Source organism: Colletotrichum scovillei (genome assembly GCF_011075155.1).
Source record: "Colletotrichum scovillei strain TJNH1 chromosome Unknown Contig00003, whole genome shotgun sequence".
Lineage (NCBI taxonomy): Eukaryota > Fungi > Ascomycota > Sordariomycetes > Glomerellales > Glomerellaceae > Colletotrichum > Colletotrichum scovillei.
In genome coordinates, this window is record NW_023336261.1 from 1091728 (window position 1) to 1118976 (window position 27249).

At 50.5% G+C, this 27249-nt stretch overlaps 10 protein-coding genes across 10 annotated transcripts; 4 read left to right on the top strand and 6 right to left on the bottom strand.

Moving 5' to 3' along the window:
• Nucleotides 1-1506: 1506 nt before the first annotated feature.
• On the top strand, nucleotides 1507-3806 carry HER10_EVM0013046 (MFS transporter, SP family, general alpha glucoside:H+ symporter; the record flags this gene model as incomplete). Its single annotated transcript, XM_035482418.1, has 6 exons — nucleotides 1507-1722; nucleotides 1816-2115; nucleotides 2186-2611; nucleotides 2718-3180; nucleotides 3317-3487; nucleotides 3742-3806. 6 exons carry the CDS (start codon nucleotides 1507-1509, stop codon nucleotides 3804-3806), a joined length of 1641 nt encoding a protein of 546 aa, XP_035336723.1.
• A 1056-nt stretch (nucleotides 3807-4862) lies between these two features.
• HER10_EVM0009160 (uncharacterized protein) lies at nucleotides 4863-6812 on the top strand (the record flags this gene model as incomplete). Its single annotated transcript, XM_035478659.1, has 2 exons — nucleotides 4863-5033; nucleotides 5106-6812. The coding sequence occupies 2 exons, from the start codon at nucleotides 4863-4865 to the stop codon at nucleotides 6810-6812; spliced, it is 1878 nt and encodes a 625-aa protein (XP_035336359.1).
• Nucleotides 6813-7842: 1030 nt separating this feature from the next.
• On the top strand, nucleotides 7843-10005 carry HER10_EVM0004921 (alpha-galactosidase; the record flags this gene model as incomplete). The annotated part of the gene is made up of 1 exon (XM_035474548.1): nucleotides 7843-10005. The coding sequence occupies one exon, from the start codon at nucleotides 7843-7845 to the stop codon at nucleotides 10003-10005; it is 2163 nt and encodes a 720-aa protein (XP_035335984.1).
• Nucleotides 10006-11617: 1612 nt separating this feature from the next.
• HER10_EVM0011479 (glycoside hydrolase family 2) lies at nucleotides 11618-15247 on the bottom strand. The gene is made up of 4 exons (XM_035480911.1): nucleotides 14802-15247; nucleotides 14622-14744; nucleotides 11917-14573; nucleotides 11618-11860 (listed from the first exon to the last, which is right to left on the bottom strand). Exons 1-4 carry the CDS (start codon nucleotides 15164-15166, stop codon nucleotides 11736-11738), a joined length of 3270 nt encoding a protein of 1089 aa, XP_035336586.1. The 5' UTR covers nucleotides 15167-15247; the 3' UTR covers nucleotides 11618-11735.
• Nucleotides 15248-15441: 194 nt separating this feature from the next.
• HER10_EVM0000413 (AFUA_2G17970 family ergot alkaloid biosynthesis protein) lies at nucleotides 15442-16744 on the bottom strand. Its single transcript, XM_035470196.1, has 3 exons — nucleotides 16183-16744; nucleotides 15930-16126; nucleotides 15442-15862 (listed from the first exon to the last, which is right to left on the bottom strand). The coding sequence occupies exons 1-3, from the start codon at nucleotides 16628-16630 to the stop codon at nucleotides 15605-15607; spliced, it is 903 nt and encodes a 300-aa protein (XP_035335560.1). The 5' UTR covers nucleotides 16631-16744; the 3' UTR covers nucleotides 15442-15604.
• Nucleotides 16745-17345: 601 nt separating this feature from the next.
• Nucleotides 17346-17939, bottom strand: HER10_EVM0005300 (riboflavin biosynthesis protein RibD domain-containing protein; the record flags this gene model as incomplete). Its single annotated transcript, XM_035474922.1, has 1 exon — nucleotides 17346-17939. The coding sequence occupies one exon, from the start codon at nucleotides 17937-17939 to the stop codon at nucleotides 17346-17348; it is 594 nt and encodes a 197-aa protein (XP_035336017.1).
• A 2045-nt stretch (nucleotides 17940-19984) lies between these two features.
• HER10_EVM0012456 (uncharacterized protein) lies at nucleotides 19985-21125 on the top strand (the record flags this gene model as incomplete). Its single annotated transcript, XM_035481851.1, has 4 exons — nucleotides 19985-20199; nucleotides 20273-20506; nucleotides 20581-20655; nucleotides 20717-21125. 4 exons carry the CDS (start codon nucleotides 19985-19987, stop codon nucleotides 21123-21125), a joined length of 933 nt encoding a protein of 310 aa, XP_035336670.1.
• A 291-nt stretch (nucleotides 21126-21416) lies between these two features.
• On the bottom strand, nucleotides 21417-22014 carry HER10_EVM0013083 (uncharacterized protein; the record flags this gene model as incomplete). The annotated part of the gene is made up of 2 exons (XM_035482452.1): nucleotides 21417-21437; nucleotides 21493-22014. 2 exons carry the CDS (start codon nucleotides 22012-22014, stop codon nucleotides 21417-21419), a joined length of 543 nt encoding a protein of 180 aa, XP_035336726.1.
• A 1428-nt stretch (nucleotides 22015-23442) lies between these two features.
• Nucleotides 23443-25082, bottom strand: HER10_EVM0009619 (TAM domain methyltransferase; the record flags this gene model as incomplete). Its single annotated transcript, XM_035479103.1, has 8 exons — nucleotides 24848-25082; nucleotides 24660-24783; nucleotides 24562-24603; nucleotides 24352-24506; nucleotides 24249-24286; nucleotides 24044-24181; nucleotides 23577-23996; nucleotides 23443-23527 (listed from the first exon to the last, which is right to left on the bottom strand). Exons 1-8 carry the CDS (start codon nucleotides 24971-24973, stop codon nucleotides 23443-23445), a joined length of 1128 nt encoding a protein of 375 aa, XP_035336410.1. The 5' UTR covers nucleotides 24974-25082.
• Nucleotides 25083-25638: 556 nt separating this feature from the next.
• On the bottom strand, nucleotides 25639-27145 carry HER10_EVM0005052 (uncharacterized protein). Its single transcript, XM_035474677.1, has one exon. The coding sequence runs from the start codon at nucleotides 27128-27130 to the stop codon at nucleotides 25646-25648; it is 1485 nt and encodes a 494-aa protein (XP_035335996.1). The 5' UTR covers nucleotides 27131-27145; the 3' UTR covers nucleotides 25639-25645.
• Nucleotides 27146-27249: the final 104 nt, after the last annotated feature.

Here is a 27249-nt window from a genome sequence, read left to right on the forward strand (position 1 = left end):
GGCAGAAGCAACATCAAGTTTTACGATTGTTATTCAGACAAAAACTACGAATAAAATCTTTCTCTCAATCAAGTACAAGACGCTGTGTAACATGATCACGCAGTTGAAGCGGCTTCGAGTAGATCAAAATGAATGTACTCAAAGTAACTAAACCATTTGTAACTGATATCAGTCTTGATGATGTTCAGGATTACTCAAAGATACAAACCTTGCAAGTCTTCCACAGGGCTTATTGAATATTTTGATGATGCATTGAATGTCAAAGCCAGAACTTGATGACCAAACACGTTAGCTTGGAGTGTCTTGGGCATACAAGTAAGTGAGCATTGTCTATCCAGTCACTGTGTACCTAGATATGCTTTGCCGAGCTCATCCGGCCCAAGAAACATATTATCGCACTTCTCGCGTTCTATGCATGGAGCACATTGTCAGCTCGCAGAACCATGCCAGTCATTTTGTGACGTTCTAGCAATGATTCGAATCGAGCTACAAGACCGCAAACATTTCAATCGCGGCCCATCATCCTGCGATTCCCCACTCCTTTCCGTCTGGTCTTTTGCAGAGTGGATATGTGGAGATCCCCGTCCGCTACCCCCGCGAAGCCGATTTGTCGATGTCTCAATGCAGCCTACCGCGCCAATCATATGACATTATTAAAGAGAATTTTGGGGTTGGATCTTTCTCCTTTCAGCTTCTTGCTGCGGGATTAGGCATTTAGAACTAGCCATGTTGGCTCTAGGCACATGGCCAGTTAGTCGTCCGATTATCTGCTCCAACAAGCCTCAGTGGCAGGGTCCCCTCGTATTGGAAGCTAGTGCGTCTTCATTCCCCAGAAATTCCTTGTAAGTGACGAGGATAGAGCTAGGAACGATTTGTGGAGGTGGAGTCTAACGCCATTGCGCCGAATCCCTGGCATTGGAGGCACCCTGTCCTGAGTATACACTTGTGTCTTTCCCCGCGATGCAGGCGTGATGTTCGCATGAATTGTCTCTCTACTGATGAGCCCAGCGCTACCCCGGATATTGACCTTTGAGCTTACCATGCAACAAAAAAGCTCCACCATCTGGCTTCATTAGGCGCCTTTTCGTGTTCTTAATCACCCGAATACTATGATCCAAGCCGTCAATGGTTGAAGAATACGGATCAGCCTAAAATGAAGAAGCTATCACTCTCACTCGCCAGCCGGAAAATGTGGGGGTGGAGGGCTGAATAGCATGTTAATCCTGGAGCACGCATACACGTACATGGTAGAAACGTACTTTCTCATTCCACGTGGCTCTCTGTTCAGCCATCCAACGCCTACATATTGCCTGACTGGCACTTGGCTACGTCGCGTGCGAATGAGGTAGGAGTATAAGGCTCGCTGAGAACGTCATCGCCCAGGCCCTTACTCGGACTGGACCCTTGAACTCCTTTGAAGAGTCATCGTCTCGAAAAAGCTTGATATTGCAGCCAAATTCAACTCGCCTCCACTTCCTAGCCTCTCACAGGCCAGTATCAGCCGTCATGGCAGTATCCAATGTCACGGTGGCTCAAGGGCATCTTGACAAGACCGATATTGTCAGCCCTGAGTTTAAGAAAATGGTTGAGGACGCCAAGGCCAGCAACGAGGCCGACGCGCAGCTAAAAGTTCGCGAGGCTCTCAAGAAATACAAGGCTGCCATGTTCTGGGCCATGCTTCTGTCTGTGGCCTTGATCATGGAAGGTTTTGACGGCAACATGGTACTTATTCCATAGGAACAACTTCTCCCCCCACCATTCCTATTCTCTACTCATGTTGTCGTGGGCTTGACTGACGTACACGCTCTTCCCTAGATGAGCTCATTCTATGGACAGGCGCAATTCCAGGCTCGATTCGGCACCTACAGTGAAAAAGAAGGCAAAAATCTTATCCCGACTCAGTGGCAGACAGGCCTGTCTAATTCATCCGCGGTCTCCCAGCTAGTCGGTCTCGTCATCAACGCTTGGGCACAAGACAGATTCGGATCGCGCAAAACACTCATGTTTTTCATGGTCATCATGGCACTTGCTATCTTCATCCCTTTTTTCTCCACCAGTCTAACGATGCTGGCCATTGGTCAATTTGCTTGCGGCATCCCCTGGGGTGTCTTCCAGGTATGTGACCTGACCTTCGTTTTTCTTGCCGAATGAAGTAGTCTCCTGAAATAGCTGACATCGTATACAGACGCTCAGCACATCGTACGCCTCCGAGCTTGTACCGACCGTCCTACGGCCATACGTCACTGCATGGGTCTGCATGTGCTGGGGTTTCGGTCTCACTATCTCGGCCGGAATTCTTCGCGTCGTCCTTACCGTTCCTGGTGACTGGGGCTGGCGGCTGCCCATCTCACTCCAGTGGATCTGGCCGTTACCTCTCTTCATCGCCGCCTATTTTGCGCCTGAGTCGCCCTGGAATGCGGTTCGCCGAGGAAACATTGAGGAAGCTCGCAAGAGCTTACAACGTCTGCGCAATGCCGACGGAAACAACGACCACGAGGTCGAGGCTACCCTGGCTTACATCCGCTACACAACTGAGCTAGAGCGCGCAGAAACGGAAAACGCAAATTTCATCGACTGCTTCAAGGGCACTAATCTACGCCGCACTGAGATCGTGAGTATTTTTCCACTTCACCAACCATTACTGCGGTGTGATATGCGTGCTTGCAGTATGCTATGGGCGACTCAACTGGCAGGGTTCGCTGATATCGTGTCGCTAGAACATCGTCGTTTGGTGTGCGCAAATCTTGTGTGGCAACGCGATCCAGGGCTTTGCTATCCTGTTTCTTCAATCTGCCGGCTTCAGCGTCGAGCAGTCATTTGATCTCAACATCTCGCTCAACGCCTGCTTCATCATCGGTGGCTTCATCTGCTGGCTGCTCTTCCCCCATTTTGGTCGCGCGACCATCTACATGAGCGGCTTGACGTACATGTTCTTCTCACTCATCGTTATCGGTGGCTTGGGCTTTGCCCACTCTTCCGCGGCCCGTCTCGCCATAGGCATTGTCATGATTGTATGCCAGCTGGTGAACGTCATCACCATTGGCCCTGTCGCCTACCCAATTGTGGCCGAGACGCCTTCTGGCAAGCTACGTTACAAAACCATCACCATTGGTCGCTTCGCATATGTCTGCACGGGTATCGTCAATAACATCATCACCCCACGAATGCTTTCCCCTGATGGTAGGCAATGTTTAGTTCTTTCTCATTTTCTCTCTGCTCATATTTTCTTCTATTCATGTCTCCGTAGATCTCCGTTCATGGCTTTCTCAGGACCCTACACAAATTGGAAGTCCGGAAAGGCTAACGTGAATGACAGATTGGAACTGGGGTGCCAAAGCTGCTCTCTTCTACGCCGGCACTAATCTCCTTTGCAACATATGGTGCTGGTTCCGTTTGCCCGAAACCAAGGACCGCCCCTTTGGTGAGATCGATCTACTCTTTGACAACAAAGTGCCCGCTCGCAAGTGGAAGTATACCAATGTCGACCGTAAGTCTGCTCCTATGCTTGGAAGCCATACCACCTCCTTATCTACTCACCCAGGGTCTGCTTCAACTGGCAAGTGTATTAATAATCCTGCGTACAGAGTTTGCCGACATCGATCGTCACATATCGAAAGAGAAACACGACATCGTCACCACAACCACAATCGAGAATGCTTGAGAAACCGCCAGAAAGAACATTGAACCACACTTGTTGTACCATGTGCTGTAGAGCTTGATAGATGGAAAAGAAGACAGCAGTGGAAAGTCATCGACACTCAATATCTGGAAGAGAATGGACGTGTCATGCGCGCATATGTGATTAGATAGGGCAGAGGTAAAGGTAAATTACACGCAAGCAAAACAGCATGTAAACACGGTGCCTGTCAGAGAGCTATTCCTACTTCAATCTTATCCAGATGCAAAAATATGCCGCATTTATTTTTTTAAATAAAAAACTGTATTTATACGCCATCTGATCTCGCGACACCAAGCAGTAAATGGCGTACGTGCCTCTGAGCTTCTGAAGCCTTCGTAGACGGTGTGGTAATGAAGACTATAGATGATTGAGAATCTTGTGTCATTTCTAGGCTGCTATATATCACCAAAGACGTGTGGTCTCCATCATAATGGCATTTAGTGAAAAGTGGGATTTTGGAACACGAGCTGAGATCGTCGAACCGCCTTGGAAAATGGGACACCGCTCCTCGAGTACCATTCTTTGGGGCTTAGCTCAAGATAGATGGAAGTGGTTTTGTCGATACCAGGAGTGGAGCAGTTCGCGGGAATGAGGTGGGGGAGTGACAGAGAGGACAAGGGGGAGGGGGAGGAGGGGGAGTAGTCATTATCACGCCAATAGGAATGGGACTTAGGTCAGACTACCATGCACTAAGACTACCGTTTGTTTATTCGGAAGACTGTGGGGGAGTAGGGTTCTCTCAAAGCCGCGATTCTGTACTTTGCATTAGGCTGGTGCACTGTTATCAACGCCATCGTGTCTACAGCTTGCAAGGGCATATTGGCATGACTACTCGAACACAGAAAATCTCTAGCGTACGTAGAATGGGTCTGAACAAACCTCGCTCGACACTGGACCAAACTAGGCCCCCTCCCCTTAATGAAGCGCAGATCCCTTGCCGCCAACCTCATCCAAGTCTGGCTTGTCACTTCAAATGGCCACAAGACTTCCAGAGTTGAAGGATCAATAATTAAGAAGGTGAGGACTTCTTATCCTTGTTTTCTTCTGGCTTCTTCCTCATTGACGCTTCCCTCTGCCTTCTCACATCTTAGTCAACCTCGCCCATTCCGAAGCTGACATCTCATCTCGGAAAAGTACCGAGTTACAGGACATCGAACATAGGATTCTTGTTCCGCCACCCAGCATGCCACTTAGTAGCGTGTCCTTTCAGAGCGCTCGCGTGACATCACCGTTCTGGGCCAAGTTTCAGCGATGTGTCCGCGAGTCCACGGTGCCTTCTATCATCAAGGCGCAAAAGACCGAGGGTCACTGGGATTGCCTTACATGGGAAGAAGGCCACCAACCGCAGCCCCACGCCTTTTGGGACAGCGATATCTACAAGACCACAGAAGCAGCCTGTAACTTTCTACTCGTTCACCCGAACGAGGATATGTTGCGCGTTGTGGAGGAGACTGTCGACATGATTCGCAATGCCCAGCATCCGGACGGCTATATCAACTCTTTCTACACAGTCCGTGGCCTCGAGAATCGCTGGTCCAACCTGCGCGACCTCCACGAGCTCTACTGCCTTGGGCATCTATACGAGGCGACTGTAGCCTACGAGACTCTCACCAAAAGCGGACGCCTTCTGGAAGTGGCTACTAAATCGATGCATCACATCGATTCGGTCTTTGGCCGCGAGGAGGGCAAAAAGCGCGGATATCCCGGCCACCAGGAGATCGAGCTAGGGTTGCTTCGCCTTTACGATATGACGGATGACCCCTTGGCCCTGAAGCTCGCCAAGTACTTCATCCTGGAGCGTGGCACATCAGACGATAAGGGCGAGACATATTTTGACCACGAAGCCTTTGCACGCGGTGCCGATCCGTATGACGGTCTGGGCAGCGAGGTTAAAGGCTGGTTTCATGGTCCTAGAGATTATGCCTACAACCAGGCTGACCGACCCATACGCGAGCAGACTGAGATAAAGGGACATGCCGTGCGCGCCATGTACTATTACACTGCCGTCACGGACCTCATTCGCCTCGAGGCCGCGTCGGATCCTGAAGTGGCCGAGTGCAAGCAGGCGCTTCAGCGGCTGTGGAGGAACATGGTAGACTGCAAAATGTACGTTACGGGCGCCATTGGCTCGTACCGCCAGAACGAGGGCTTCGGGGAAGCCTTCATCCTCAACGACCTAGAGATGGAAGGGTGCTACGGCGAGACTTGCGCAGCTTTTGCTCTCATTATGTGGTGTCAGCGAATGCTCCAGATGGAGCTCAAATCAGAGTACGCGGATGTCATGGAGAACTGCTTGTACAACGGCTTTCTCGGCGCCATCAGCTCTGACGGCGAGGCCTTCTACTACCAGAACGTCCTACGAACCAAGACCGGACAGTCCAAGGATCGTGAGCGCTGGTTCGGCGTCGCCTGCTGCCCACCCAACGTAGCTAAGCTAGTTGGATCGCTGGGTTCACTCCTCTACTCGACCGATGATGCTGGGGGCCTTGTGGCCGTTCACATGTACGTTCAGAGTGAGGTAGAACTGACGCTGGCAGGCAAAGGGGTCAAGCTATCCGTCATAACCGAGATGCCCTGGTCCGGCGAGGTCACTATCCGCATGGATGGTGCCGCCAGTCTCGCATTGCGGATTCCTGACTGGGTGCAGGACCAAGGGTACACATGCTCTGAGCAAGGCGAGCTCAATCAGGGGTATCTACACATCACCAACGTCCTCGCAGACACCGAAATACGCCTCTCACTTCCAACACCGGCTCACCGGCTGTATGCGCACCCTAAGACGGGCAAAGACGCCGTCTGCCTCCGTCGGGGCCCGTTCGTGTACTGTCTGGAGGATGTAGACAACGAGGCCGTTGACATTGACTACATCGCCCTGGAAGATGAGCAAGCACCCCAGGAGGGATCGCCTGTGTCTGTTGCGACCACTCATAACGTCGTTCCCCTCCAGGTCACAGGCCGAAAGCTAGCCCAGGTGGGCGTTGTCACGGGCGAGCCGAGTCGGCTTTACGGTTCTAAGGCGTGGGAATACGACCACGAGCCACTGCAGTTGACAGCTATTCCTTATTTTCTACGCGCCAATCGTGGAGGCAACGGCGCCATGAGAGTCTGGACGCCAAGGCTCAAGGTGAGGTAGAATGGTGATGATAGAAGCTAGTAGTCCGTCAATAACAGAGATTTTGAACTCAATGAGGCAAAGCCACTACACAATGAAATTGTTCAATAAACTCTCGTGATGGGCTAGAAGCTGGCTATGGTTCTTGCGACATGTTCTGGAATTGGGAAACTATGCAACATACATGGACTAACAGGGAGTTAAAGCAAATGACCATAGTTAAGAATTACCCATTGATATACAAGTTCATAGTATTGACCGATGGAGGAGATACGTTTTCACTCAATGATTCTCTTATCCTTTCATCTACAAGAACACAGCATCGGCCTGCAAGCTCTGGAAGTGGACTGTGCCAATGAAGCGTGACTACTGGGGAGACCTTTGGATAGACCGGGTCTGGAATAAACATGAGAGTCCTTGCCAGATTGCAGGTGGAAGACGAGAATGGTGACGGTCATGCATTCACTGAGTGAAACCCCACCCCCACCTGCCTTCAGCCCCCGTCCCTACACGAGGTGATGGGCGCCTTAGATACTGGCTTAATGTGAAGAGAGATAGTTCGTGGCTATCACCTTGGACTGCATCCAGGCAAGTTGCGTTGTTAGGATCGATCGATGCGGCAAGCTGCAGAACGCTGCCAACAGTACAGTGCTGTTCCTTACTCACAGCCCCGGAGCCGCGATCGACTTTCGGGTCCGGGTGTGGGGGTGGAGGTGGGGCTAATCTCGGCGCCGTCTCCGCGACGCTCGATGGCCGCTCAATGCAATTCGTTGACGATACGAGCCTTTGGCGTGATGCTTGTTACAATGCACAGGTTCAGGAGCCCGTGATATCTCATCAAGCAAGCCTTACTTGCCACAGTTCATCATCCGAGCTACATAAGGGATCATTAAGAAAGGCTTACTAAATGTAAAATGCGTCGTAGTCACTTCTCAATCCCAAAGCCGCTCTCATCTGTTGTGTTGATATTGCGTTGTTCTTTCGTGGCACCGCGCGACACCACACCACACAGCAGACCAATTCTACTAAAACTTGTATCCAAAGGCCGAAGATGGGTGAAAAGGAGACACGGACAATTCAATGGCATACTAATGCCCTAAGAATTGACTTTTTGATTAACAAGGACGGCGTCATCTGCGTTGATCGTATCTTGCCAACCACTGTGGAGCCATCTCCACATTCTTCGCCTAATTTCGAATCGTCTGAGCTTCCGCTCGTCAGCATCCGTGTGAGCGGCGAAGGCAGTGGTGACATCAAAACGGCCAAGACGCTCGTTGGCACCACCCTTTCTGACCGACTGCGGTACCAGAGCCACAGAATCATCAAAAGTGACGACGGCTCTCAAGAGACGCTGATTATCGAGTGTAGCGACGATGCCACAAACATTCATGTGGAAGCTAGGTTCACCATCTACGGCAGCATTCCCGTGGTGCGCGCCCAAACCACCGTTACAAACCAGTCCACCAGCAATGCAGACATCGTCCTCACCAACATATCCACTCTGACGGTGGGTAACATGACGTCCACTTCTTACCGATGGTTTGAGGATTACTCACTCCTCTACGCCAACAGTACCTGGTTCCGCGAGGGGCAATGGGAGGAGCGCTCCCTCCCAAGCGTCGGTCTCGACAACAACGGCATCCTGGAGCTGGGAGACGGCCTCCTGGCTTCGCTTGCCCACTTCGAGCTGAGCTCCCGCGGATCCTTTTCCACGGGTGGTCATCTTCCCATGGGCGCTCTCAAACACAAAAACAATGAGGACACATGGATGTGGCAGGTCGAGCACAATGGATCGTGGAGATGGGACCTAGGCGACTTCAAAGATAGCATCTACCTTGCCGCCGGCGGACCTATGCTGAGCAGCCACGGCTGGAAGAAGCGGTTGTCACCTGGCCAGTCTTTCACGACTGTTCCAGTTGCTTGCTGTCGCGTCCAGGGCGACGAACAGGCGGCCTTCGCAGCTATGACTGACTACAGGAGGCAAATTCGAAGGCCGCACGACGACATGGAAAGAATGCCAATCATCTTCAATGATTATATGAACTGTCTCATGGGAGACCCAGATGAGGACAAAGTACGCGCGCTGCTGGATCCAGTCGTGCAGCTCGGCGCCGAGTATTTTGTGATAGACGCTGGTTGGTACGCCGACGACGGCAACTGGTGGGACGACGTGGGTCTGTGGGAGCCGTCCACCAAGCGCTTTCCGTCAGGCTTCATGAAGCTTATGGACGACATCCGAAGCAAGGGACTGATTCCCGGCCTATGGCTCGAGCCAGAGGTAGTCGGCGTCCGGAGCCCTGTAGGCAGCCAGCTGCCCGACGAGGCTTTCTTCCAAGAGGATGGTCATCGTGTGGTGGAGAAACGACGCTGGACACTTGACTACCGCCACCCCGAAGTTATAGCCTGGATGAACAAGGTTATGCATAACCTCATCGACCACTATGGTGTCAGATATTTCAAGTTCGATTATAACATCGACGTGGTGCAGGGCACCGATGTGGATGGCCAAGGTACCGCAGGTGCCGCCCATCTCGAGCACCAGCGCGCCTATCTAGCCTGGGTCAGGGCACTTCTGGACAACTACCCCGGCGTCGTCATTGAGACATGCTCTGGAGGGGCGAACCGTCTCGACTACGCCATGCTGGCCGTCCACTCAATCCAGTCCACGAGCGACCAGCAGGATCCTAAGCTCTACGCGGCGATCGCAGCCGCATGTCCCACGGCTGTGACTCCGGAGCAGAGCGCCAGCTGGGCCTACCCTCAGCCCGGATGGAGTGATGAGCTCAATGCTCTGAGTGTCGTCAATAGTATGATGGGTCGCGTCTACCTATCCGGCCGCGTCGACCTGCTCAGTGACAATCAGCTGGCCATCGTCAAAGAGGGCTTGGAAGTCTACAAGAGTATGCGAGGAGACCTGCGTCATGCGCACGCCGCGTGGCCCTTGGATCTACCCAAATGGCACGACGATTGGATGGCTCTAGCCTTAACTTCGGCAGATGGCAAGACTACCTACCTCGCTGTCTGGAGACGAGATGGGCCGACTGAGATGAATCTCTCGCTTGGAAAAGGGTTGAGGACACACAAGGACAGCAGGATCAGTGTGCTTTACCCGTCCAGGTTTACAACGAAGGTGGAATTGGCCGGTGCTGACAGCACGCTGCGGTTGCAACTCCCAGAGGAACCTTGCGCGCGCATTTTGAAGATTGAGCGATGAAGCGGCCGTTGTCGTTGGCCAAAGCCGAATGCGCTCACGGGGTCCTGACAATCATCTTACATTTGATTCATGTTATTTGTCTTCATATGAAAGATAACCGGTGGTGCAGAAAGAATCTAGAAGAGATGTGACCTCGTTTAACTTATAAGACTCTTCGCTGATTTCTATTTCGTACATGCTGTTCAGGCCAGGCGCGGAAGGGATCATTCCACGGTGTACGACCATGATGGCTTTCTGCATCAAATCCCTAGTCTGCGCTGGCCTGTAGTTCGAACTTGAAATGATGCCTGCGTGACAATCCTCGGGCTGCGTCAGGTCCCTCATAGAGCACCATGAGCTACCTCATCACAGGATATCATCCAGCACCTAGGCACCAAAGTACACGTCCTTTGTCTTGGGAGATAATGAATCCTACATGGATTAGGATCCTACTTGTGCCAAGAACCTCATTGAATAGCGCCTCCAACTACATCTGGTCCATGACAAACGACATCCAGGAGGTCAAGCCTAGTTTCAAACTAGCTATAGGGATCAATCTCATTTCCACCGCACTTCGTTTGCATGCCCTTCATGCTACCAAAACTCGAGTGGCATACTGATTCCTTCTTCATATCTCCAATCCTTGGAAAACTAGATACAATTTCGTGGACCTTGAAATGACATTCAACGCCCAGGCTTCCATTTGATGGCATCAATCCTACTTGTTTCAAGGACCCATCGTGACATTCCATCATTTTATGTGAAACTCAAAGTCTTATCAATGAATGCAATACATGGCCTTTGTCATAAAATTGTCAGTTTGCTCGTTGACATCGTTCAGAGTAGAATGTTAAGCTTAATTCATTTACTCCGCCTGTAGTACGACGGTGGCGCTACTGTTTGCCTTCAATATTCTCACACTCATTGATTCCCAGGGAACAAAGGCAGCATACAAGTACAAATGTCGGGTATGGGAGGCTAGGTACCACTAGAGGAAGCTTGATTCTTGATATTCCTTCGAAGAAACATCTCATCAGATATTTCAAAATGCATCCTAAGTTCATTGCCCTGACTCTCGGCTCGATCTGCGGTGTTTTTGCAACACTCCCCAGGACATTTGAGCTTCTTGCATTCGAAAACGGCCAAAGAATTGGCTGTATTAACGGGTACGGCAACTTCATCACGGGCAGTTTAGCATGCTATCCATTCAACACTGTCGGAACCCCTGTCGAAAATGTCGCCATCCGTGGCTACGAGCCCTGCAGCGCAAGTAATGGCAGTCTCGTCTGTTATCAAGCAGCTGGCCCGTCATCCCTATTTGGTGTAAGTCAACGCTTCATGTGCCTGAATTCTCTGTGAAATAGCATTCTGACAGACGACATCAGCTCACCGGCGCCGACCTTGATCTTATCGGCAATGGTACACTATTCTCGGCAGATTCGTTTCCACAGACATCTGATAGGGTCGGCGTTCCTGTAGGTGTCGGTGCTAATGGAAGCGTTCCCATGGCTCTCCAGGTTAGGGGTCTTACTGGATGAATACAACTGCGATACACGATACTCAGCTGAAAGACGCTCAGAGGTACAATGGGATGCCCCTCCTCAGTTCTTGACCAAACTTTTCAGTTCTCATTTTCTGTACAGAAGAGTAGTATTACAATAAAACGTTTACAGTAGCGCTCATGGCCATATGACCGTACAATTTTGCTGATTCTCCTCAATTGCGGTTGAACAAGATGAAGGCTGAGGTACCTATTCAACCAAGACAACCCATTCTTCACTCCCCTCGCCGGCCTTGGATTCCACAATCAAGGAAGGCTTCTCCAGGACTCCGGTAGGCTTCAACAGGTATTCCTCGCTCCAAGCCCATCCACCAGCTGTTGAGAATTACGTTAGCATGCTGCCATGCAAAGATTACCACTAGATTACTTACTTCGCCACAGGTCAGGCCAGCATCCAAACACACCTTCTGTGAGGTGTATATGGCCAAATGAATTGTACCGGTAACCGAAGGCTGTAATCGAGATTTCGTGTTTGCCGGCTTCTAGTTCACCAAGATCTAGCTTCCTTGGCTGCAGGGCAATATGCCCACTCTTCCCCTTCCATTGAACCTTGATGACGGGCGTCGCAAACTTTGGAATCGAGAGGGTGACAGTCGAGCGAGATTTCAGTGAGAAGCTGCAGTTGTACGTCACGTTACCAGCATAAAATGGGTGACCTTGTGTAACCACATCGCCCCAACCCAAGCTCTGTCTTCGTTCACATAGTATAGGCAGATTGTTCTTCAGCTCGACGCTGAAGCTGCCAAGTAAGTATATCCTTTCTAGGTTGGTCAAAACACCAAAGGGCATACTGAGCTCGATGATGTTTTTCCCCTTGCGAATCGTTCTCTTCGGCACCGAAATGGTCTTGATATCCTCATCGACCCACCAAGAGAGCCTTTTCTCTTGGACTGAGAGTTTGTTGCCGTTGATGGTGATTCTCGCGTTTTCGGGGTTTTCCATCGCGAGATAGGCTGGAGTCTTGATAATGACGGTGGAATCAAACTCGAACCTGAGGTCAACATAGACCTTTGCTGCTCGCTCCGACTGCGGGACGGACCAGGGCTGCTTCCAGGCGGAACCCTTAGCCGGGATGCGCAGACGTCCTCGAATTTCATTGTCGATCTTGAGGATTTCTTGTCGTGCAGAGTCCTCCCAGGGGTCATCGTCGATTCTGTACAGAGCGTAGTCGAGCATCAGGACGTTTGGCTCCGAGAGCACGACCTCTTCGAGTTTGAGTTCCGCAGAAGAGTGCTGGGCTGGAGCCAGCGCTACTGCTTCCTCGATACTGACAAAAGACAGTTCTTCCCCTGGCACGGGATAAAGTCTCAAGAGCAGACTTGCACAACCTTCAAATCTGTGATCGAAAATGGTCCAACCACCTTCATAACGAGCTTTATGTTGATGAGTTGACCCGGTGAAGGTGTCCAAAACCTCCACGTCCCAGTCGCCTTTGATGTTGACCAGCGTGTCGTACGGATTATTTCTATCCGTGTTGCAGATGAAGACAAATCTTTCTTCCTCATCCTGGCGCATCTGATAGAGTAGGGTATCGGTCGGTCCTCCGTCCTTCAAGTCGATCTTCAAGTCACGATTTTGAGATACCGCAGAGAGGATATCGCCTTGACCCCAAGCCACCTTGACCGACGGCTCGATGTCAAGACTAAGATCCGGTGGCGCAACCTGCGCATCAATAAGAACCGGCCCGTCACCAGCGATTATGACGGTACCCCCAGCAGCAGCGAATCTCTTCACTACTTCGAAGGTCGATGACCGAATAGTTCGTAGGTTCGGCAGAATGACAACATCGTACTCGCACTGACCAACTTTGAGAGGCTTCGAAACATCTTCGCCGATTTGATTCGGGAGAAGGCTCTCGGAGATGAAGTCAAAATCAACCAAGCCATGCAGCAGCCAGTTTGTGAGCTCGGCGAAAGCCTGATCACGGCGACCAATCTCATCGTCGCCGCTGTTATTGGGACCGAAGCACAACCAAAAGCTCTCGATGGGGTGGATCACACCAACTCGCGTGACGGCCTTGCCACGCGTCAACGCGACACCAACACGAGCGAAATGGTCCTCGACGTAGCCGTACTCCTTATACCATGGGCTCTGATATCCGATGCTGGCGGGATAATCGCGTTTGCCCTCGCCGGCCATGCTGACCCAGCTGAGGTGCTGCACGCGGAACGTGATGCCTAGAGCCGCGTGCCAGTCTCCGCAGCCCTTGTGCCCTTCAAAGGTGAAGTACCAGTGGGTGCATCCATAAATCTCGCTCATGGCGCCGCGAACACCGTTCTGGCGGGCGACGCTCGTGCACTGCTTCGCGGTATTGTACTCGACCCAGTCGTTCAGAAGGTCCATGCCCGGAAGCGTCTGGTTTCGGTAGCAGCGCATTGCTTCGCCGTGGGCAGTTGTTTGAGAACGGAGGGTGGGTTCCTCCATCATGTGGCCGTTGAGAATGATTTTGTTCTTTCTGCACCAATCTGCCAGCAGATCGAGAAACGATGTAACGAATCTTTCGCTGACATGATCGTGGAAGCGGTAGCGGGATAAGCTTGGTGTGTCTCCCGGGAGATCCCAGAGCAGTTCCGGGATGCTAGTGACGAGATCTGCATCCTCGCCATACGTCGCTCTGAATGTGTCGGGCAGATCTGCTGTCCATGGAAGAAAGACGTCTTCCACTCCAGTCGGACTGGAGAGTTGTGTTTTGATAGCCACCTGAGGCTCATCGGTGAAGATACAGGGCACCGTCGTGCCAAATTTGTCGCCAATCTTATCCTTGTAAACCTCGTGGGTGCTTTCCAAAAAGCGGTTCATGGCCTCGGTGCTCATTGTATCGATGTATGTCTGCCCGTTGAACCAAGATGAAGGGGGGTTGATCTCGACATATGCGTACCAGACTCTTCCACCTGGTTCAGCATCCTCACCCTCTTCAAGCTTTTTGTTCGATTTCAGTCGTCCATTCTCATCAAGTGTGATTGAGAAGCGTGCCAAGAGGTATCCCTCTTCACTCCGGCAGGCCTGTGCTGAACTTGGGGCGCATCCACTAAAACTCGCGTCAGATGGATTCAAGAAAGATAGCCTGAGGACTTACCCGCCGAGCTCAACTGAGCCATATGGATACGGCGTGAACAGAATGTGCTTCGTCTTATGCTCTGGGTACTGTTTGACTACCTTGCCCCCAGCAACGCCAGAGGGCCATCGATCATCGTCATATCTGATGAGTGTCATAAGCAATCTCATTGAAGAATGGTCGGGATTTGCGGTTCCCTACAAGCAAGCGAGCATCCCCTTACTCTCCGCATACTCCACGCAGTCTCGTACACGATCCATGAACTCCGGACCCATGTACTCGGTATCTAGTCCGGTCCGGACGTGCATGTGGAAACCTCCCATGCCCATCTCACTGAGATAATCAATCTGGCGGAGGAGCTTCTTCTTTTCCAGCTTCGTATTCCATGACCACAGAGGGCATCCTCGATACTCCGACGTTGGGTTCTTGAAGAGGTCCTGACTGAATGGCTCAGCCGCCTTGGGGTACGTCAGTGGGTTCGCCGTCTCCTCCGAGCTCCGGGCGTCACCCCGGCCGCCGGCCTTCCCCGGCATTTCATCCTCAATCGCGACAAATGATGAGTTCATATCGTGAGATTCATGCACAAGTCATTCGAACCGGAGCTTGGGCAATCTGATTAGATAGATGTTGTAGAAAGGATAATGAGCTTGCATTTCATGTCGCAGACTTTCAGGCACGCAGGGAGGCTTTGTGATCTCATGACTTGTTTCAACCTTAGCGCACATCCCCGCACGCGAGGACAAGCTGTATTAGCTTTCGGCTGAAAACGGCGGCGTTTGCTGACTGAAAACGAAACCTTTTTTCCCTTCTGCTCGTTTTTATGTACGTTCAGGCGACATGGAACGCTCGCCGAGAAAGAAAGTCTGGTGTAGCGACCAGATAGTATGAGCAAGGGTGGGAGGCATCTCACAGCGTCACTGCCGCATGCACTCATCCTTCTCACCTGAGTTCGGTGAGCCAATACTCGCTTCAAGCCTGAAGAGCCGCCTATTGTGACCATGTTTTCAGGCATCTTGCGCCCAGACTGCCTTGTTCCTCTCAGCAAAGTCACGGAACTGCTTTGGCTGTTTCCCAGTCACCGCAAGGACGACGCTGTTGGTCCTGTCCTCGCTCCCGTTCTTGATGGCCGTATCCAGCCCACCCATCATCTCCGCGTAATCCCGCGGCATGCCCTGAGCGGCGTAACGGTCCACCAGCTCCTGTGATGAAAGACGTTTGTGCACAATCTTTCGTCCCAGAACGCCGGAGAGTATGCCAGCGACCTGCCACGGAAAGATCAGCAATTAACATTTTCGCATATTACTTAAGAATAGGGTCACCGGCGCTCACCTCGTCGTAAGTGAGTAGCTCAGGCCCAAGAATGAGATATTCGTCATTCGGCGCGTCTTCTTGAGTGAGTAGCTGGAACGCACAGGCAGCGATGTCCTCTGTAGCCACCCAGGGAATCCTGCCGTCGGCGGTGGCGGAATACACGGTGCTCTCGTTGATAATCGCCAGGCGATGATGTTCCTGCTCTGCGAAGTTTTCTGCTCTCATATCAGCTCACTGGCATTAAACTAGGATGGTGAACACAAAAGCTCACGTTGGAACCACGTTGGTCGCAATGCAGCCCATTCCACCTCGCCTTTGTCGCCGAGCTCCTCTAAGTACGCATGCGGCCGACCCATCGCATACCCATTAATGTCAGGCTCAACTGGGCTGCCGCTCAGCAGCACAAATCTCGTTTTGCGACTCTGCATCCTCGCTTGGTCAATGAATGACCGCATCGGCGGAAGCATATCCATCACCGGCGGTGCTACAAGAAAGATACTAGCAGCGCCGACGCCTAGGACCGTGGTCCATGTCTGCTCATTCTCCCAGTCAAACGCGACGGCATGAACGTTTTCGGCGTCCGGCTCCGTTGTGGAGGCCCCGCTCCGGGAACTTTGGTAGACGGGGGTCGATGTTTGTGCGAACAGCTTCGTGATCTGGCGACCAACCTTGCCGGTGCCGCCGAGAATCACTATGTTTTGAGTTGTTCTTGTCGCCATCTTTGGTCAGAAAGAAAGATGTGTGGGAACAATCAGATCACTTAAGGCTCAGCGTTATTTATGAGCCCACAGCTCAATGTTTATGATCACCGCCAGGGGATTAGCGGAGCTAAGGGAAGAATCCGTCGCGGATTTAAGCCGCTCAAGCATCAAGACGCGAAGTCGAATCCTTCGAGACCTTTGGAATTCTGCCGTTAGACTCTGAAAATTTGCGATTTGATAATCCGCTTTTTCTCTTGATGTTTGATCTGCCTACCTGTGTAGAGATCATGGTGGGACGAGAGCTACCAACGCGCTGAGGGGTTCTGTCCACGTCCTACGTAGATCCGCTGCACGTCTGCGTCACTTGCGACGTGTTGGTCACCAATTTCGGCGACGCGTCCTCTCCATCTTCAAGCGGCATGTCCTAGCTAGCTGAGATGATGAATATTTGGTCACGAGATTCAGTTCAGTTCTGGATGCTTCGCAACCTATTAATGGAATTCATGCATACATGCCGGCCAGTTAAATCTATTGCTTGAGCAAAGGGGATATACGCGCCGAAGCCCTGCAGAGGTGACGGCGGAAGTTCCATCGGATAATCGTGGATAAAGTCAACAGTTATTCTCTTCTAGGTAAATAAAGTAACTTTTAAACGACCTTGCACAGCGGCTGGGTGTGTTTTACCACGTGAGGGTATCTCGGAGCCTCTTCTTCATATCAACTGCCCCCCCGTTCAACAGAATGATAATGCTTCACCCAAAGACGCTGCCATTCCTCTGCTGACATTGTACTTGCAGTTCACAATACCACTTGTGTCTAACTTTTTGCAATCCACCAATTCCAATTTGAATCCCCCAAGCGGCGTGAGCACTGAGTCCGGTAGCATTCTGGTCCCTTTCCTCAGCATCACAGGCATGATCGCGGTCTCGACGGAGTCTAGGATCCCCGCATCCAGACACGGCCCCGCCAGCTGCCCGCCGCCCATGAGCCAGATGTCCCGGCCCTCCGCGTTTTTGAGGTCCGCCACGTAGCCGGTGAAGTTGTGCGATACGATAGTCACAGCCGGGTGATCGTCGCTCCTCAGAGTTCTGCTAACAACAACCAGGTTCTGCTTTGGATATTGTCGTAGGGGATTTTGCTCGCCCATAGCGAACATGCACTGATACGTCTTGCGGCCCATAACAAACGTGTCAAACTGGGCATAAAGTGCCAGGAAGTCGACATTGTCGTCTTGTACGATCCAATCCGTTGATCCATCTGGAGGTGCAATGAAGCCATCGAGTGATATGGCGACATTGTATCGTAATCGTCGCTGTGGTTCTTTCATCTTGAAGTATAGACGTCAAATTGATTGCATAGGATACTATCACGATGCACTTGCTTTCTCGTCAGGAAACGAGGGGAGACCCCTTATAAATGCATGATCACAATCTGATCTTTCATGAAATGCCAACTCGAAAACATTGGCAAAGAGACGCTGAATCAGATGCTATCCTTGGCACGACAAACGGACATCCGAGTCCCAGGGTGCCATGTGATGTCATTTCCTCCAACCGTTCGTGCGCGGCCTCCGCTGATTTGCGAAGCGGACCGCGGCGATCCGAGTGCGGCCGTCGCCTACACTCGGCTGCCGCTGCCGGGCGGAAGACTGAGTAGGAGAAAGTCCGGAACGTACCAAGCATGCTCACCTGAGATTTCCTGTACCGTCTCAGGAAAAAGGCTCGGTGAGAGAAGACTCTAGTCGTGGCCGTTTCACCTCGGCGGACAGTGAAGGGCTGTTTCATGATGTGTAATCTTCTTGTGGCTCGTGAAACTTGCACGACCGAAATCGCAACGTTGGAAGCCCGATTATCGGCCGACTTTGATTCTACGTGAATTACTGATGGGCTACACAGCATAAAAGTCATTTGCATTTGTACTATACTGCAGTTGTCGTTGAGTCTCTTTGTATCTTAGCCTCTTAATGTTTGCATTTCTACCAGAAGGACACAGATGACGCAGGCAATGTAACTCTCAGCCGTGGCTCGCCGCTACAAAGAGCCCTACGGGCGCAGGCTCCATGAGTTCAGGAACAGGCACGGCATATCCATTGGCCGTAATTCCTGGTCGAAGTGCTATGGATGGTGGGCACAGCACTCCGGGAGCAAGATACGAAGCGTCTATGATTACATTGTGCTTGTGCACCTGTATTGAATCGTAATAGACAAATCATACAACTATCAATCATACTTTTGGCAACAATCAGTTCAACTATGACACAACATTTAAAACCTTACTGTTGAGCCCGAATGTTTTGGCTGAATGGCTTCGTCTCCAGCAGTGCTTAGCTCATTTTAAGACGATGTATGCTGTTCGTCCAGTTGAGCTCCTATATCATAAGGATCTGTCTGATAGATTATAATATGGGCCCCAAGGACCGGATATCTGCCCCATGTAGAAGTCGCTTGTCTTCGAATGTAAGAGTCAGAAAATGTTAAGCTATGTCACCGGGGCTCAGGCTCCGAAAGCTGAAGTACTTAGCTGCAGACGCTCTCCGCTTTCAAACTACATGCATCATAACGTTGACAGCAACTCGACCCCCGAAGGCCGACTCAATGATATGGGTTCCCAGACGCTTTGACTTGACAAGGTTTTGGGCGTTCGTCCGCCCATTTGCCCATTTCATAAGACGCATGTGTGATTATCAAAGCAGATGATCTTGGTAAAACAAATCTCAGTATATTGAATATTTAACGCCCTTTTCACTGAACAGATCCCGGGCTGTTAACAAAAGTAAGTAGACTGTGATGACCCTTATCTCCTTTCGGCCAAGTGAGACGGAGACTTCAGTTCATCGGAAGCAAACACGCCCGGGTAGTGTCATCTTGACTAATACCTGCAAATTATAAATGGACGGAACGCACCCACTGTTCCCCATTAGTATTCGGAGGCAAAATCTGCTCAGGAACGACTATCGTTATATCCACCCAAAGCTGACTAATTGAATCAGTGTTGTTCCACAGATACGATTGGGAAACCAATATTCCTGCTGGTGACACAGTGAGCGGGGATGTCGGGTGCATGGGAATCATCATTTACCATGACGGAGGTGGCACGGTGGCTTGTGCACCTCGTTTTCGTTAAAAAGAGACCGGGAAGGTCTCCATAGTCCCACCAACAAGAATGACCAATCTTGCTTATAGGTACTAGTAGTCAGGTCTCACAGATGGTACCTCAAGTCGATGCTTTGAAACACAGATATACGTTGGTAAAGTGATAGATAAGTTGGCCTTGCTGCCTCTAGTGCGTCTATCCAGTCAACCAACCCCGGCACATACCTCCTTAAACTACTCAGCGAAGTAATATTAGCAGTTCTCATCTTTCCGTCCCAATATGTCGTCTTTCAATCGTATCGCCATCTACGGGCATCGAGGCTGGGCAAGCTCGAAGATAACCGAAGCCTTGATCGCTTCGGGGGCACCAATTCGGGTCATTTACCGACCAGGATCCGATATCTCAAGCCTGCCCGCCTCCGTCACCAGTGTGGAGGTGGATGTCAACGATGAGAAAGCACTCCTTGATGCCCTACATGACATTGACGTCGTAATGTAAGTACTCCTCGGTCTCGAGGTACCATTCGGGTTCAGCCCATCCCGACCAGACGCTCTGACAGTCTCCCAGCTCCCTCGTTGGGCACGAAGGCGTTGGGCGACAGCATGCCTTTATCAAGGCCATACCGAAGACGGCAGTCAAGTTGTTTTCGCCGTCAAAGCTCGCGGGTCGATACGACGAACAAGGGTTGAAGATCGGCGTCAACAAGGCTAAGCGCCAAGTTGAGGAAGCTTCTATCGCCGCTGGTATACCAACGTCGCTGGTACTGCTTGGAAACTTTGCAGAGTTTGCACTCAACACTCCGTAAGATTACCCTCTACTGCTTGCGTTTCAACCTTTGAACTTCATCTTGGCTAACTAGAACATCGACATAACAGTGGCATGGGTGTAGACTTGCCCGGTAACAGAATTGTATACTCGGGAAACAGTGCCAAGGAGGTTGTGGACTTATGGTAAGTCGCGGCTGATGCTGAAGTCTGAGCAAATTCGAATGCCTAACGATGTGATGATTAGCACTAGAAATTACGTGGCGGCGGCATATGCTGCTATCTTCGCTTCGACACCAATTGCTCAGCTTCAAAATAGGTCAATCTCAATTTCGGAGTTGAAGGCCACTGGAGAACAGGTTGCTACTACGTTGGAAAAGAAGCACGGCGCTCCTCCTCGCCTCTCCTCCTTGAGTCTTGAGAGAGTCAATTCCGAAGTCGAGGCAGGGCTCAAATCAGGTAGTCTCTTCACCCTGGCTTGGTACTGCCGTAAGATATGGGGCACTGGCCAGCAAGCCAAAATGGTTGGGACCGATATCTGGGAGGTCCAAGGATACGAAAAGGCAACTCTTGAAGATCTCATCGTCGATGGAAAGCTTGGAGCGTATCGTCAGCTCCCACCCCAGGTTGCGGAGTACTTTCAAGGCACATTTTGAATAGCTCCCACGGGATATCAATGCAGTTGAAGATGGATGGTTTTCGTATAGGAAGCCATTTGCGTCATATCCAGGAGCGCTTGGGTAATGGATGGAATCAGCTTCAATATCATTCTTCAGGGATCTTCTTTGAGTGTCTAGTGGATTTAATGTGCCTATAAAAGTGATCCAACTGACTCTCAACTGATGATTCTCTGTGATCCCCTTAGGAACTAAATAATCCAGGGACTTTCCATGTCTTCTGCAATGATGGACCAGGCACTTGGACCTATCAGAGTCAATGCCATGGGACTAGTTGAAGTTCTTCTTGGCCTAATTGAGCGTTGTTAGTCAGAAACGCCAAGGTATCATGATCCGTATAACTTACCTCCTTCAGGTTCTCCTCGTTAGTCTTCTTGCCCTTCTTGAAAGTAGCATCGAGCTTGTCCAACGACCCCTTATCCTTCTTAGGGTCGCCAGTCAAGCCATTGACTGTCTGCTTCGCACCCTTCTGCGCATTCTCGACCTTTCCCAGTCCCTTGGTCAGGGCAGGGTCCTTGTTACCAGCAATCTTTTGGTTCTTCTGGCGATCCTTAGTTGCCTCATCCAACGCACTATTGATCTTCTTTTCGTCCTTCTTCAGGCCCTTGGCGTCGTTCTTCTTCGCAGCGTTCTGTGCCTTCTCAGTGGCAGAGATCTCCTTGTCGCCGGCTTTAAGATTATCCTTGATGCCCTTCTCAAGTTTCTTCTTATCAGAAGAGGGCTTTGTGTTTGTTGCCTTGGTGGGTGCTTTAGTGGTTGCCTTAGTAGTTGCCTTGGTGGTAGAGGATTTATTGTTGGCGGGGTTGGCTACTGGAAGAGCTACAGTGAGAGCAACCAAGAAGAGAAGGAAAGCGAGTGTAAGACGCATTTTGGACGATTCAAGCAGTTAGGCTGAATGATTGTCTGATGAGATTAAATAAGTAAAGTGATAGAGATCCGAATCCTGTCGGATGTTGTGGAAGAAACAGTAAAGTAATGATTGAGTGGTGCGATGACCGGGACAGAATAGTGAATGCCGTTGGGTTTACCAACGGTTTTATACTCATCTTCTTCGATCGACAAAAGATGCTGAAGAGTCAGCAACTCAGGTGCTTAGTGGCTGGCCTCGTGAGGTGGACCCTGGTGAAGCGGCATCTCAGACGATGTAAACGTCGCAGTCAAACCTAGTTCATTTGGCTAGAAGGTTCCGACAATCAGTGATACTGTAATCTTGACTTGATCATGCAGTCTCGGGCTCATCTAGTCAACGAAGCTGTCGTCAGCAGCATCAGGCGAGTCATCTGGCTTACACTCCGACTCGCCTGCAGTTTCCGGGGGTATGCCAATGCCAAGACATTCCCTGCGATCAGCGGAAAATCACCAACTCTAATGTCCGGTGGGGAACGCCCAAGAGGAATTGACTTCAGATGATAGCAGAGCAAGTTGTTTTAGGATGAAACCGAGGACCGCATGTCATTGGCGGGCGTCGAGCTGCAAGGACGACCAGCTACAGGAAGCTGGAGAATGATCGCTCCCAGCAAAAATCGGAGGATCCGAGGGTATCGGAACCACAGCATTGGGACTAGAGAAAGCCCGCGTGAGCATGTCGACATCGAAAGGGGGGTTGCTCAAATTCCCCGAAGAAGAGACACACGGAATATACTTTGAGTCGGGAACATATCGCATCCTAGATGGGAAGAAACCGCCAAGGCTGCGACACTGGACGAAAAGCATATATCCAATAAGGGTTAGACAGCCAAGCCTCCGAGACGGCAGTCTCAACCGAGACCATTCAATCCCCAGATGCTTAATTCAAGCTTGACAGAAAGGCGCCATAATATGTTCTGTTTCTAAGACAATCAGAGAGATATTCCAGAGAGCCACACAATACAAGTCTAATAAATCAATGGGTATGATAGAATTAGAATGCTCCAGAATCATGTGGGATTCAGTTTTACAATATTACTGAGCACTCAACCTCAAGTATCGGAATTGCTGTAGGTGGACAATGCGGACAGTGCAGCTAGCGAACAGAGTGGCCAGCGAGCAAAGATCGCAAATGGATTCTGATACTTGAGCAAGAAAAGAAAGTTCAAGAAAAATTTCCGCCTAATCATCAGAAGAACTTCGTCAGAACTCCGTCTGAAACGGTGCAACATGTAACAGAACTGCGTTATAGATGCAGGCTTAAATTTAATCTCAACTAGCAATCCAAGCACCAGCTTTCATGGCCTGAATCTGTCCCAACTCGGAATTCCACTTGAGGGAGTGATCATGAGTCCGAAAATGAGAACGGAAAGAGACCAGGATTGGCAAATCAATCATTTTCAACCCAAATTGCACAGTCGCCACCCCCAAACCCTATCGCTTCTGCCGTAGGGTTCCTGCCGTGGATCGACCATCTGAGCACTATTAGCAAGGGTCTATCTGCGATTAAGAATTTCTGCTTACACGTTAAAGTATGCATGAATACTTTTGTCGTTGAACTCATGGCGAACCTGGTCCATGAGCAGCAGAACTTCTTCCCTCGTCCAGTTCAGCGCCCTCGTGAACGGCGCCATACAGAAGCCTTCCCATCCAGATGTGATGTTCTCGTTATTCCAAAGTCCCAACTCCTTGTGCCTAGGGTCTCTAGGCCATGCGTTGGTCGGCCATCTGAATCGCTTGATGTAGACATCCGTGAAGCCAATCCCCTTCATCAGGTCTGCTAGTCCCACAACATCCCGGAATGGGCGTCCAAATATCGCAGCAGCTTGTTTGATCATTTTAGCTGACTTCAGCATCGCGGAATCTTTCCTTAACGATCCGTCATCTGACGTGGGAATGATGTCGAACTCATTGAGTTCTAGATACCCGCCAGCTTTCAGGTTGCTAGAATTTGTTAGCAAGGCAACAGCGGAAGCCGGCTCCTGACTAACTCAAAACATTTTTGTATGTACTTCTCCCAATCGCCGATGGAAGACGCCATCATGCGGCTGTGGATGTAATCAAACGGCTTGTCATAAGTCCAGGCCTCCTCGACGTCATCTATCACGAATTTCACGTTCGGTCCCACGCTGAAAGCTAGTCAGCTAAAGTATGCTTTAACAGAAGAATCGAATCCAAAACGGCTTGGTGACGTACTAATTTGGCCAGGTTGCAGAAAGATCGACTCCAAAGACCTGGTATCGAGCATTTCTGTGAGTTCAAGTACCATGTAGATCGACTAGAGAGTCGGATCGCTCACCTCCGCTTCAGGATGTTCATCACCAAACTCCATGGCCCATATCCCGCTTCCAGTGCCGAGATCTAGTGTCCGTCCAACTTTTGTACCTCTCTCATTCGGCGGGGCGGACCCAAGCTTGTTCTCAAGCATGAGGAGGAACATGTTGTGCTGCAAGTCTACTGTCCGTTAGTACAGTAGACTTGATGAATCTTCTAAGTCCCAAAACCGTACCGAGCCTGTCTTTCTCCCTTTCGTCGTTGGGGACGTAATATTCTACCAATACTTAGCATAAACATGCTTCAGGTCAAGTATATTCGCTTAGCGCGTACTGCCATCTTTATACTTGTGATATGTTCGTCCGTTTTCGAGGCGGTAATCAAGCACTGAGCTTGCCACACTTGTATTGGATGATGCAATGGTACTCTCAGAGATTGAGCTGACATCTTCAATGATCTGTTGAATCAAACAAATTTTCAGTAAAGGTATAATTTCATCGATCACAAAGCGTTATTGATACCTCCTGGTAGTCTACAACCAGGTCTTCGTTATCGTCTACTGGAGGCATACTGCGGAGTGTTGGGTTCTGCTGGCTAGAAGACCCGGTATGGGCGGCGTTTGTAAGATGAGCCATGGTATTTGGCATTGTAATACGGCAGGCAAGTGGGACTCCTTTTCTCACTCATTTGTGGACTGTTGGTGAGTGTCGCTGGTGTGAAAGGAAGCGGGCTGTTAATATCTCAATTGCAAACACCCACCAACCTTTCCCTCGATTCGTGACGAGCCACGAGATTTCGATTGCTCATTACCCCTCTTCTTCCAAAGGCACAACGTGGCGTACAGAATCATGCCATTTCCAAGATTTCCAGTGGGTATTTGTTCCACTAACGGGCGTTCACGCATATGCATCAATGTGGCGGGTATTGTTCCAACGTCTTGGCCATCTTGCCACCACTTTGGTAAAAGCTCAGTGGCACGAGTGGCTAATAACGGCCAATTATCTTTCGCTACAAGAAGGGTATAAACTTAATTTTCTTGCATTCAAGGCTAGTTGTCACTGAGTGAAATAAGCTCCCTGAATTATTGAGAGAGACTCGTAGGTCATCGCACCTGGGAATGAGCCAGATACGAACCTGGGCATGCAGATTGGTTCCGGCAGCAACATATCACAGTGAGCCGTGAGAGGTCTAGATGACCGGCACGCTTTTAGAATCAATTTGAACACTCTAACATGGGAGTGACAATATTCAAGGTAGTAGCAGAACGGTTGACGTACTAGGAGATGGAGATAGGTGTTGTGGCCTTAGCTCTGCTCATATCAATTCGTAGCAAAATGAACTCGCCCTAGGCCAGACTTTCCTTTGCACGCCTTCTGTAACTCTTCAGAGATATCCCATTGTTTGTCAAACTTGCGGCCTCCAAGGAAGAACCACCTAGGACGGCCTGCGTTTTCCTCGTCAAATGCTTTGCGACCATTGAGCTGACTTGCACCTGGATTTGGCTCACCAGGTGCAAAATACAACATATCTAGAGGCGCTCTCGTTGTCGTTGACGTACCACCAAAGTGAATGTCCATCCGACGTAATGACGGCATCCTATCGACAGCGCCGACAAATGATGTAGCCAAGGCTACAAATATTTCTGGTTCGGGGGTGTATCTAAACCATCTTCCCGGAAACTCGCCATCCTGTCTAGACCATTCAAAATCTGGTTGAAAATCGGAGATGTCGGAGTCATCCGAATCGAAGGCGGCGATCTTCTCGTCATGCTCGAGGCCATACCCACCATCATCAGCCAAGGCCTTACTTTGGTCCCCAGTAAGCAAGTATTTACCGTCGGGTGTTGTTATTGAGCAGTCGACGTAAAGATACTCCAAAGAGGGACAATGGATATCTGGCTGGTTTGCAAGAGACCCAAACGCTGCAGGTGATAAGATCCAGAGTGTTTCCAAGTGTAATCGCCGAAGGTTTGGCAGTTGACACAAGCGGCGAACGCCTAGAGACAAGGTATCGTCTTCTTCATCCTCGCCCATCAACGATTCGACAATGTAAGTCTCGTCCGTGGGATCTTTGTCGTCAACCTTGACCCTGAACTCCATGAGGCTCGGGAACGATGTGTTGAGTAGAGCGCTTCCGAGGGAAGATCTGATTTGCTTGCGGGCACGCGTCAATCGGCGAGTCGGTAGTCTAAAACTCCATTCCATCTTTCTAGCCGATACAAGTGTACTCGAGATGGCGGAAATTGAGTCTGGGTGAAAGTTCCGTCCACCAGGCCCACCGTCAAACTTGAACTCAGACACACATGGCACCTGCGATAGCTTTTCCAGGCCCGAGTCGGATGGTGATAAGAGGCTGTAGTCAAAACGCAGGTAGCGAAAGTGGTCTCTTACTTGCCATATCGGCGCAACCCGGTGATTGTGAGTGTTCTTCAGTTCGCCGTTTTCCTCCATCTCCTCAACTAGCCTGTCCGTTGGCGACTCCACCGCAATTTTCAGGTTGATACCAGGGCCGTACTTTCGACGTTCCCACTTAGCCAGCCGGCCAAGAAAGGTCACAATAGCTCTTGTGAATATCGCGTCATTCTCCGCTGCCTCCTCGCTGCTCTGGAATTTCTTGACACGTTTGTAACTAATCGTTGGTAGAACGATATGGAAGTCGATATGCTGCACATAGGCTCTTTCCTGTGGGTCTAGCAATTCTTGGTTGAATCGAGCGAGGCCCTCGACGGTGCTCGGCACCTGTACCCGTACCGACGGCCCGAAGTCATCAATGACAAAAGCATCGAATTCGGGATCAACGTCCATGATTGAAGCGATATGTCTTTGGGTGAATGATGGAAGAGGGAATTGCCTAAATAGCTCAGGTTTTGCGTATTTCTTGCTCTCGGAATAGTGGGGAGTTGCGTGATCTCTACATGCACAAT